Source organism: Xyrauchen texanus, chromosome 35, assembly GCF_025860055.1.
Source record: "Xyrauchen texanus isolate HMW12.3.18 chromosome 35, RBS_HiC_50CHRs, whole genome shotgun sequence".
NCBI classification, from domain to species: domain Eukaryota; kingdom Metazoa; phylum Chordata; class Actinopteri; order Cypriniformes; family Catostomidae; genus Xyrauchen; species Xyrauchen texanus.
This window is the reverse complement of record NC_068310.1, coordinates 6904995-6916085: the sequence shown is the minus strand read 5'-3', so window position 1 is coordinate 6916085 and position 11091 is coordinate 6904995. Positions and strand designations below refer to the sequence as shown.

The 11091-nt window shown below is 39.2% G+C and overlaps 1 protein-coding gene across 1 annotated transcript in view; it reads right to left on the bottom strand.

The window, feature by feature from the left end:
• Window positions 1-3292: 3292 nt before the first annotated feature.
• LOC127628466 (microphthalmia-associated transcription factor-like) overlaps window positions 3293-11091 on the bottom strand; it is a 71099-nt gene continuing 63300 nt past the window's right edge. Inside the window, exons 7-10 of the mRNA XM_052105221.1 lie at window positions 9903-9959; window positions 9198-9273; window positions 8906-9053; window positions 3293-7719 (exon numbers count right to left, since the gene is read on the bottom strand). Of these exons, the coding sequence (XP_051961181.1) occupies window positions 7297-7719; window positions 8906-9053; window positions 9198-9273; window positions 9903-9959 (704 nt within the window). The 3' untranslated portion in view covers window positions 3293-7296. The remainder of the gene's footprint in view (window positions 7720-8905; window positions 9054-9197; window positions 9274-9902; window positions 9960-11091) is intronic.

The following is an 11091-nucleotide window of genomic DNA, read 5'->3' as shown; positions in this document are numbered from 1 at the left end:
GCTGCATGATGATCTGGAGGAGAAGCTACGCGACCTCAGCTTGATGCGGAGACCAGGCCTCCAGTCCTCGGTGTCGTCTGATGCCGGTGACCGGGGAGAAGACGTCGTAACCAGTGTGCGAGAAGCGGAAGCGCTGCAATAGGACGGGGGTCCATGCTAGGCTAAAAACAAACCCTAGCGGCCGGCTCTATCCTGCTCTCAAATGTTTGCTCCCTGGACAGTAAACTGGACTACATCCTACTCCAGCAGACTACGCAGCATGAGTTTAGAGACTACTGCGTCTTTGATTTCATGGAGACGTGGCTCAGCAACAAAGTTCCGGTTGCAGCCATTCAGCTAGACTCGTTTCGTGCCGACAGAAATGCAGCAATGTGTGGTACGACTGTTTCCATCAACACAGAATGGTGCAAGAACTCTGTGCCAGTCTCTAGCTACTGTTCATCGTTGTTGAAGCTGGTGACTGTTAGATGCAGACCTTTTTATTTACCACGGGAATTCACCATAGTCATAATAACCGGAGTTTACATTCCCCCCAGCGCTAATGTTAGGAAGCGCTCTGTGAACTGTATGGGGCTATTAGAGAACAGCAGAATGATCACCCTGACGGACTGTTTATTGTTGCCGGAGATTTCAACCATGCGAATCTCAAGACAGTGCTCCCTAAATTCTATCAGTATGTGGACTTTGCAACGAGAGAGGCGAACACGCTTGATCTTGTTTACACAAACATCCCAGGCGTGTACCGGACGGAGCTGTTATCTCTGTTATGCTAATTCCATCATACAGACCGCTCGTCAGGCGCACAAAACTGCTTCAGAAGCAGGTGAAAACCTGGCCAGCAGGAGCCATCTCTGCTCTTCAGGACTGTTTTGAATGTACTGACTGGCACATTGTAAAGCTGTTCAATGGAAAGGAGGAGGCGAGAACCGGCCTGGTGATATAAACAATATTTTAATGATTAACTTAAATAAAAGACAAACACACACATGACGGACATGTCCGTAAACGATCTCTCTCTCATCGCACCACCGTCCGCAATCGGCCTTTATCCCTCTCGGAGGCTTAATTAGCCTGATAAGGGACTGGGTGTGTATAATCACGACCCGGTCCCGCCCTCCGCCCCATCACACACATGTTCAGGGAGGCTGCAACATATGGTGACTCTACGAACTTGGAGGAATAGACAGCATCAGTGATCAGCTACATCAGAAAGTGCATTGATGATGTCACTGTCTCCAAGATCATCACCACACGCTCCAACCAGAAGCTGTGGATGACTGCGGAGGTGCATGCGCTGCTGAGGACCCGAGACTCCGCCTTCAGAGCAGGTGACAAGGCAGCCCTAAGAACATCGAGGGCCAAACTGTCCCGGGCCATCAGGGAGGCAAAGCATGCTCACGCACAGAGAATCCATAGTCACTTCCAGGCCATCACCAACTACAGGACAACATCAGTTGACTGTGACAAAGATGCCTCCCTTCCAGATGCGCTGAACGACGCTCGGTTTGAGGCACAGAACAACGTGGTTGTGAGGAAGACCACCCCTCCTCCCAACGACCAGGTGCTCTGTCTTACCACGGCCAATGTGAGAAAACTCTATGCAGTGTCAACCCACGGAAGGTTGTTGGACCAGGCAATATTCCTGGCAGAGTGCTTAGAGTATGTGCAGACCAGCTGGCAGATGTTCTTACCGACATCTTCAACATCTCTCTGAGCAGCGCTGTCGTTCCAACGTGCTTCAAGGCCACCACCATTGTCCCCATGCCAAAGAAGTCTTCAGTGTCCTGCCTCAATGACTACCATCCCGTCGCACTCACAACCATCATCATGAAGTGCTTCGAGAGGCTCGTCATGAGGCACATTAAGACCCAGCTGCCCCCCTCACTAGACCCACTGCAGTTTGCGTATAGCCACAACCGTTCAACAGATGACGCCATCGCCACCACCCTCCATCTGGCCCTCACCCACCTAGATAAAAAGGACTCATACGTTTTAATGCTGTTCATAGACTTCAGCTCAGCATTCAACACAATCATTCCTCTGCACCTGATTGGAAAGATGAAAATGCTGGGCCTTGACACCTCCCTCTGCAACTGGATCCTGGACATCCTGACTGGGAGACCACAGTCAGTCCGGATCGGTAACAGCATCTCCACCACCACCACACTGAGCACTGGGGCCCCCCAGGGCTGTGTGCTCAGTCCACTGCTGTTCACTCTGCTGGCTCACGACTGTGCAGCAATGCACAGCTCGAACCACATTGTCAAGTTTGCGGATGACATGACCGTGGTGGGTCTTATCAGCAAGAATGACGAGTCAGCATACAGAAAGGAGGTGCAGCGGCTAACGGACTGGTGTAGAGCCAACAACTTGTTTCTGAATGTGGACAAAACAAAAGACATGCTCGTTTCGCTGTGTACTGTACTAACTGTATATGGTTGAATGACAATAAAAACCACTTGACTTGACTTTGATGATGAGGGCCAGTGGAAGTAAGGTGTTTAGCAGCCAATATGAAGTTTTCCTGGTGAGCTTTTGCAAACCACCAAAATTAATGCAAAAACACCTTCTTTTTAGCCCAATTTTATTATTAATGACGTCACACCCTTTCGTTCTTCGAAATTGTTTGAGGTATGTAGGGGCCTTAAGGGAGAGATCTGAATATATTTTCACATCACTGCCATGTGTAATTTAGGTCTTGTTAGATCTGTGGGAGGATGACCTGGACTGGCTGGTGTCCTTTGGACATATCATCAGTCCACAGTTTGAAATGGTTCTAAGAGGATGACTCAACAAATATTTGAGAATAAAATGTCTCTGATTCAAATTAAAGGTGCTGAAAGTGATTTTTTTTCATGGAAAGGTATGCAAAATAAAAAAAAGTGTTGTGAGACATCTTATTGATCGCTGTGACAGCACTAGACTCTAGCAAACAAAAATGTGTCCGCGGGTACTGACGCTTTCTGCCTGTCAATCATTTTGTACTTCCTTATAGTATTGCAGTTAAAGTTAATTATTGAGGCTTTCATTTTTATGCAATGTTGTTCATAACAGTTGTCAGCTGAGGGCGCTATTTTGCTGCTGTTGTTTTTAACAACCGTTTCTGCTCTCAATACAGCTCATTTGGTATAATTGGATTGCAGTTTTGGAAAGAGGGGGCATGGCTAATCCAACGACTCAGTCTTGAGGAAGTAGAACAGCTAAAATTGCTTACAGCACCTTAAAATAATAAAGAAAAAAACACACAAACACCAGAATTGTGAAAATCACTAAATATAACTTTAATGTTTGTAACACTTTCAATCCCAGTACACTTGTTAAGCCTGAAATGGTCACACTAGTGACCAGCTACTTTCCTTATAAAACATCCCAGTGGAAGTTTCAATTTCAAAATAACGGTTTCAGTGAAAAGTGACTTCAACAAGTGAAAAGTTGGGTCGGCCTCCAGTATTGAATTTATACAAAGTCCATTAATAGCAATTTTAAGTCCTTCCTTAAATAATGTTTGGTTAAGCTTCAAAAATATAATACAAAATTACATTAACAAAACAAAAACACTTTGTTATTAAAAGATGTACAGTTGAAGTTTCATGGAAGCCTGTTTTAAAGGCACCTTTCAGCAGACATTCAGTGACCTCGTGCTTTATCTGCTACCTGATTGTCTGAATTATTGCTCAGAAAATACAATTGCAACAGCCAGTTTTCCTATAAATTCACAACATACATAACAGTTTTACTGCATAGATTCTACTTGGAATTTGGCAATGTTTTAGCAGTCAACACTGTATAACATTATATTCAAAGGACACTGAAGTGAACTTTCAGTAGTTTCTTTCTAGTAGGCAGAGTTAATGTAAATACACTACTCCTGAAAGTCCTGAAATGCTTCAAGACAACTCATGTTTAAGTGAGAATACATCTTAAGTCAGATAAAGTCTTGAGTCAAACCCCAGGCTTCAGTATTAAAAAGGTTTTTGTGGTACAACAAAGAGATCATTCCCCACTACTTCACTTGAGGAAAGAAATTTTACACCAATTTGATACCACAGTTTAAGACAAAATTTAACCACAAGTAACCACAAGTGAAATTTAAATACAAGTGAATACGTTTATTTTCAAGACAGTAGTTCATCCCAAAAATGAAAATGTTGCCATTATTTACTCCCCTAATTTCACTCCAAAGCTGTATGATTTTAGAATTTATGTACAAAAATGTGTCAAGCCAAGTTTTGTAGAAATATGGAAAATGCATCCGTATCTCATGAAAATTGACTGTGACAACATTTTTGAAAAACTACTGTGGCAGTTTCAAGGTGAAATGTCCACTGTGATGTGCTAAAAGCGAGTGAAATGCTCTTCTAACCAGATGAGGCTTTTTAAGTTAATACTTGAGTTTTAAATCAACAAAACCGACCTCTCTACCCTAAACCTTAAACCTAACAGATAGTGTCATAAATGGAAAATGTGAGATGAAAATCGCAATTGCTAATGAAACATGTCCCTTTATGACTTGTACATTGGTCCTTTGCATCGCATGTGCAATGCTCTATCATCTGAGCTTCTGCACAATTTGATCGCACCTGAACAACCTTGTGCATGTGGTTGGTTATGTAACGCAAACGTTAAAATTAAACTCTAAAGAAGTCATGCGCTATAGTAAAAGTGTTTAGATTTCAGAAGATAGCATTGTGAGAGGAAAAGGGCGAAAAGTGTTTATAAACTAATCTGTAGTTTGACCTGAGATTTGGGAGAAAGTGAATAAAAGTAATTATTGATGCAGTGATTGTTGTCACAAATTGGTTCTAATTATTTCACAAAGCTATCGTATGCATTCAGATGACTTGGGAGTATTGCTCACAAGTCTTGGACTATTTCTGTCATACTTTTATGGTTCTTTCTTTTGTCATTTTTGGAACTCTACTGCGCCAGCCCCTATTCACTTTTTGGAGCAGTGTGAACATTCGGCTTAACGTTTTTGCATTAACAAAATGCAGGTGAGTAAATGATGATATATTTTTCATTTTGGGTGAACTATTCCTTTAAGTAACAGGTTTGTAATGTGAAGGCCCAGGTATACTTTGTTTTTCTGTGACAAAATATACCTGGGCTGAAAACGAGTGATCAACAATAAAGACCACTGAAATATACTTTGGCCTTAAGGCACTTAACTGTGGTCTGAATCGGCTTTAACTATACTAAAATCTTACAACATCTTTCAGTGAAGCACAGGTTGATTTCTGAACTAAATATTATAGTTCTATGAAACACATAATACAGTAATTGCATGGTCATTATAGTTGAACAAATTGGATGCATTCATCAGAGTACCTTTGCTACAGCTGAGCATTTTGAAACATTTAAAAAATATATAGTAACAGAACAGCTTATTATTACATATACAGTCAGTCGTTTTACACCATGTAAACATTCGGAAAACCCAAACAAGTGTTAGAATACATATATTATTTTTCTTTTAAATGTTTTAAATACTTTTTTGTTTAGTTTGGTTTTCAAGGTACAAGCATTGATCCAGTGTTTTTGACCAGTACAAAATGTTTTTAAAAATCCCATATTCCAGGGAGGATAAATATGTGTTTTTAGGGGTATGACTTGAAATATGAAGTCTGAAAAACTAAATGATTATTGCTTTAGTGAAAGCATCCAGAAATAAATAAGTTCACATTCATATGGATTCTTTCATACTATGCGCTGCATTTTGAGATGCATTGTGTCAAAATACATCTTCTGGGACCTTCAAAATCATAATTTTAGACAACAAGTAGAGTATAACTATATAGGCACTACATATAACTACAACAAATCATGTGTATTAACATGACATTTTGAGTGGGCCATTTTTTTTATATTTTAAATGACAAATATGGCCACTAACCATAAAACAGACCATTAAAAACAATGCCTATGTATGTTTTCAGGAACTATTATCACCCCAAATTCTTGTCATTATGTCCAAGTATTGCAGAGTATTCTCTGTTGGTTTACATTTGGATATTGTTTACAGATCCTGACACATTTGATGGAGATATTGCAAATACGTTGTGAATACTGTCCTTCCAAAGGTGCAAAACATGCAGCCTATGGGTCTAAAGATTATTCCGCTGACATGAAATGACCTGATTCCCATCCAATACTCTCAATAGAACAAATTCAATTCTTAAGGACCTAAAAAGACTTAAGTGTGACCAAAAAACCTTGTACCTTATTCAGATTCCTCTCGCAATCCATTTTAACCACACACTAGCCATCTGCGTCATGTATATTGTATTTAAATTAAATAATTTTCAGTAAAAACACATCCTTTTCATGTAAAGTAGGATTATTATAGTATGCATCTTTTTCATACTGCAAGTCAAGGCTATTTGCCTGGTGCGGAAACTGAATTTTGTTTAAAAGAGACAATTGTGAATATTTTCTATTGAATATGGCAGCAGTAATTGATAAAATGATGATCAAATGACAAAGAAGAGCCTTATTTCCAACATGCATTCAGATGTGCGGTGCAATTGAGCGCACGTTCATGATTAACAATTGCTTTAGCGAATTACTGAAGTGCTGAAACAACGTAGACAGCAGGTGCAAATAAACAATGCTATCAGCAAGCACGGTTCATTTTCAGTGAATTTCCTCCTGAGAGAATAGTGGCACAAATTAATAGGATGAAATAATTTTAGATACAGCTGTTTCAAGGCTATTCAATGTTTGCATTTTTATCTGGACGATGTCTATTTTAGTATGCTTGCTCATCCTCCATTTATCACTAAAACGTTACTTTTTTAAATCTATTGTCGCATGTCTTGTCAAAGTATGTGTGCTTACCAGGACGCTGGCCTGGAGAAAAACACCAAAAATGTTGTTTAATATCTACATAAACAAGTTAAATGGCAAGTATTATGCTTAAATCATTTCTTTACAAGGGATATAAAGATATATTCTTCAAAAATGTGCACTACTGTAAAACCAGAAAAAAAAATCACCATTCTGGTGCATTTTTACATTATCCCAAAGTTGATTCAATTACATTCTAACTACACCTATGCAAAGTTACACAAATCATTATTTTTTCTGATACTGACCTTGATTATTTTGATATTATGGACAGCTGAATTATTGTAATATGACAAAAATTTCAAGAAGGCAAACTGGATTAGAGTACAATAAAATGAGTGTAAACAGAAAAATTCTATTACTTTTCACTTGGCAAAGCAAGCTGTGCTTCCTCTTCGGCAGTCAATTGTATTGTTGGAAAACTGCAACCAATAACCAGTCAAATGAGGGCTAACAAACATGCTCATTTTCTTCCATGCTCATGCTGTTCATACGGCTACTTTCATTCGAGGCTCCAGGTGAAACAGAGGTAAGCAGTGGGTCGTTTGTTGCTACAGGGGACAATGAGTCGTCCATTAGGATGTCGTCAAGTTTGGTGTCATGTGACATTGGGACCAAACTGTAGGCCCCTGCATCAGCAGAAGTGGTAGAGCCCAGGCCGTGAGCGTCATTAAAGGTGATTGTGCCGTTGTTAAGGTCGAGGGTGCTAGAGCGGCCCATGTCCTGGCAGGAGGAGTGCGCATGGGGGTACATATCCTGGGTGCAGTTCCCCAGAGCTGGTTCCTGTTTTATGGCCCGGGCTGCCAGCTCTGATGGGCAGAGTGTAGAGGAGGTGATGGCCAGTCCATGTGCACGAGCCTGCATTTCCAGCTCCTGGATTAACATGGAGCATTAAAAAAGAATTAAGAGGACTCCTGTCAATGGCTTACTATAACAAATACCTGTTGCTTAAAGTCAACATGAAACAGCACTTACAACTCAATTTACTTCCGCAATGTGACATATTTCCAAGTGAAACTTAATGTTATCCATTGGGAATAAATTAGATTGTGAAAAGTTTAATCAGACCTGAATGTGCACAGACGAGTGTCCGCGTGTCGAGAAAATCTGGACTGCACGCGAACAGTCTGTGATGATGACAATATTTGCATAACACCAAACCACATACTGTTTGGATTACAAGTGCATGGCTGTTTAAGACCTGCAGAATGTAGGAATGAGGGGAAAATCTGCTTGCTAATCTTAAAGGGAGAGTTTATCACATATGTGATGGCATGAGGTAAATGATGAGAGAATATTCTCTGAAGGCTCACAGTTTTTGTTGATTTGATTCTATGCATTTGGAAAGATCTCTGCTTCATTTGCATTGTGGTATAAAAGCTTTGTCACGTTTTTTTTTTTTTTTTTTTACACTTTTCTTTTCTTTTTATGTTTAGGACTTTCTTTCGTATTCAGAACTCAAATGGAAGATTTTTGAATGAATATTTCAGCTCTCTAGGTCCATAAAATGCAAGTAAATGGACACCACATTTTTGAAGCTCCAGTAAACACATATAGCCATCAAAAAAATATTCCATACGTCTCTAAATTAACATCTTCTGAAGTGAAATGCTAGGTGTAAGAAATAGACGTGGCGCAAGCATTTGAGCCTCCTCTGTGTAGATATTTATATATACGTAGATCCCTTATTAGCAGCTGTTGCTTTGGACTGCGATACGGTTTCCACACAAACATAGTTTATGCAGCGGTCTGAGCAAGGAGCTTGGTCTGAGGCATCTCCTCCAATCACTTGCATTCAAACCGATTCAAACAGCTCTCCCCGTTGACCATTCCAAGATGATACCACAGTTGACTCATCCAAACGAGCCGAATGAGGTATCTACATGTCAGTTTTCGTGTGAAGGAAATATGAGTCTACTGTATCATTACTTTAGACAATCAAAAGTTTACACATTGCATTTTGTTGGTGAGCTCATTTACTGTCTCTACAACGAAATGCCTTTACAATGGTATTTTATTGCTAGTTATTGGCAATATTGTTGGAAAAGTCTGAGCCGACCTGTATCCTGAGCGCCAGGTGGCGGTTGGCATGTTCCAACTTCTTCTGTCGGTTCTCCAGCTCTTTGGCACGTTGTTGCTCTCTCTGAAGTTTCTTGATGTAGTCCACAGAGGCCTTCAGAATAGTGCCCTTGTTCCAGCGCATGTCCCTGAGGAACAACACAACCATCCTCAGCTGAAAACAGCACATCTAAAGAGTACTCTATTATCAGCATTAGTGTCTGTTGTAATAATAACATGTATTCATATGGTTCAAATGTAGCTCAGTATAAACTGAATATTTGTGTCCTTACGGGTCATTCGATTTTGGAATCATAGTCCCCAGTTCTTTAATTCGATCATTGATGTTGAATCTTCGCCTCCTCTCGACTGACACACAGGAAGAAAATAACATTATATTACAAATTCATATGATATTCAAAGGCCATATGATATTTAGTAGCCAGACCTTTGACTAAATTACATAGTCTAGTCCTCATTGCAGCACTTTCTGGCCAAAAACCACAGTTTGTTATTTTTTGAATGCAGTTTAGTGTTAGTGTTGATTAGTGCCGTTAGCATCTTTATAAAAGGTTGTACAGAAAATGCCAGAAAAAGCAGTGTAATAAGTAAAATATTTCATGGACACAACTCAGAAAACAAAGCAAAATATACAGTTCTGTTCTTGGAAATTTTGTCAACTTGCTGCAATGTGCCTCAAACAAAATTGTATCTTTCAAAGATTTGATGCTAATAAACTGTAAATTGTTGGCAAATCCTGTGATTATTTCACAAATGCTTGCTGTTTCAACACTTTGTAAACACAACTTGGTTTCCAGATGGCCCGATAAAAATCTGATGTGCCCTTACTGCCAGAAGTTAAATCAAGGCAGCCAATCAGATTAGAGCTTGCCAGATCAAAAAGGTATTTTCCAGTTTGTGTGCAATATGCAACATAAGCTCAATGAACAAACTGTGGGCAGACCGATATTAAGTCAACATCAACATGAAACACTCACTTAAGTTGTGGTTATCCTTTTTTTGCCTTTCCTTTGCGAAAGCGCGTACCTCTGCCTCTAAAAAAGACAAAGGAAGGTGAGAGGAAAAGTTGACAGCTCAATGTTTATTTTAGAGATTTAGAGGTTTTATTTCATTTATTTGGCTATGTTCGGAATAGCGTGCATACTACTCTTACTATGCTATATATAGTCTGTATATTGTGCACAGTTTTTGGATTTTCTGTATGCATGGAATACCTGGATGACCTACTAGATTTGCACAGTATGCAACAAAGCACACTGTACACAATAGAAAGCTCTCAACTTGACCTTCATTTCTAGTTTGATGAATGTATTTCAATTACAGTCATGTTTTAAACATCTCTATTTTGATAAATTATTTGATTTTCAAAATGTTAGTTCAAGGGTAGTTCACCCAAAAATAACAATTCTCTCATAATTTACTCACCCTCATGCTATCCCAGATGTGAATGACTTTCAATCTACTGCCGAACACAAATTAAGATTTTTAGAAGAATATCTCAGCTCTGTAGGTCCATACAATAAAAGTAAATGGTGGTCAGAAATTTGTAGCTTCAAAAATCACATAAAGGCAGCATAAAAGTAATCCATAAGTCACCAGTGTTTAAATTCATGTCTTCAGAAGCAATATAATAGGTGTGGATGAGAAACAGATCAATATAAGTCATTTTAGATGTGAAAGTGAAATTGGAGATTTAGAGAAAAAAAGGATTTCTCATCCACACCTATTATATTGATTCTGAAGACATAAATTTAACCACTGGAGTCTTATGGATTACATTTATGCTGCCTTTATGTCCATTTTGAACCTTGATGAACACTCATATATTCTTTATAATATCTTAATTTGTGTTCCGAAGAGGAAAGCAGGCCATACGAGTAACAATTAACACAAAATGTAGCTAAAAATAAATATGACATAAGCTCATATGACACTTATTTCACAAGAAGGTATTTTACTGTTTAAAGTGTATATTGTTAAATACTGAGTGCTGCTCCAATGGTGTATACTGCACAGTATTATAGGAATGTTCCAGGTTTTATACAACTTAAGCTCAATCAACAGCATTTTGTGGCATAATGTTGATTACCACAGAACACAATTTCAAATCGTCCCTCATTTATTTAAAAATTGACGTTACAGTGAAGTACTTACAATGGAAGTGAA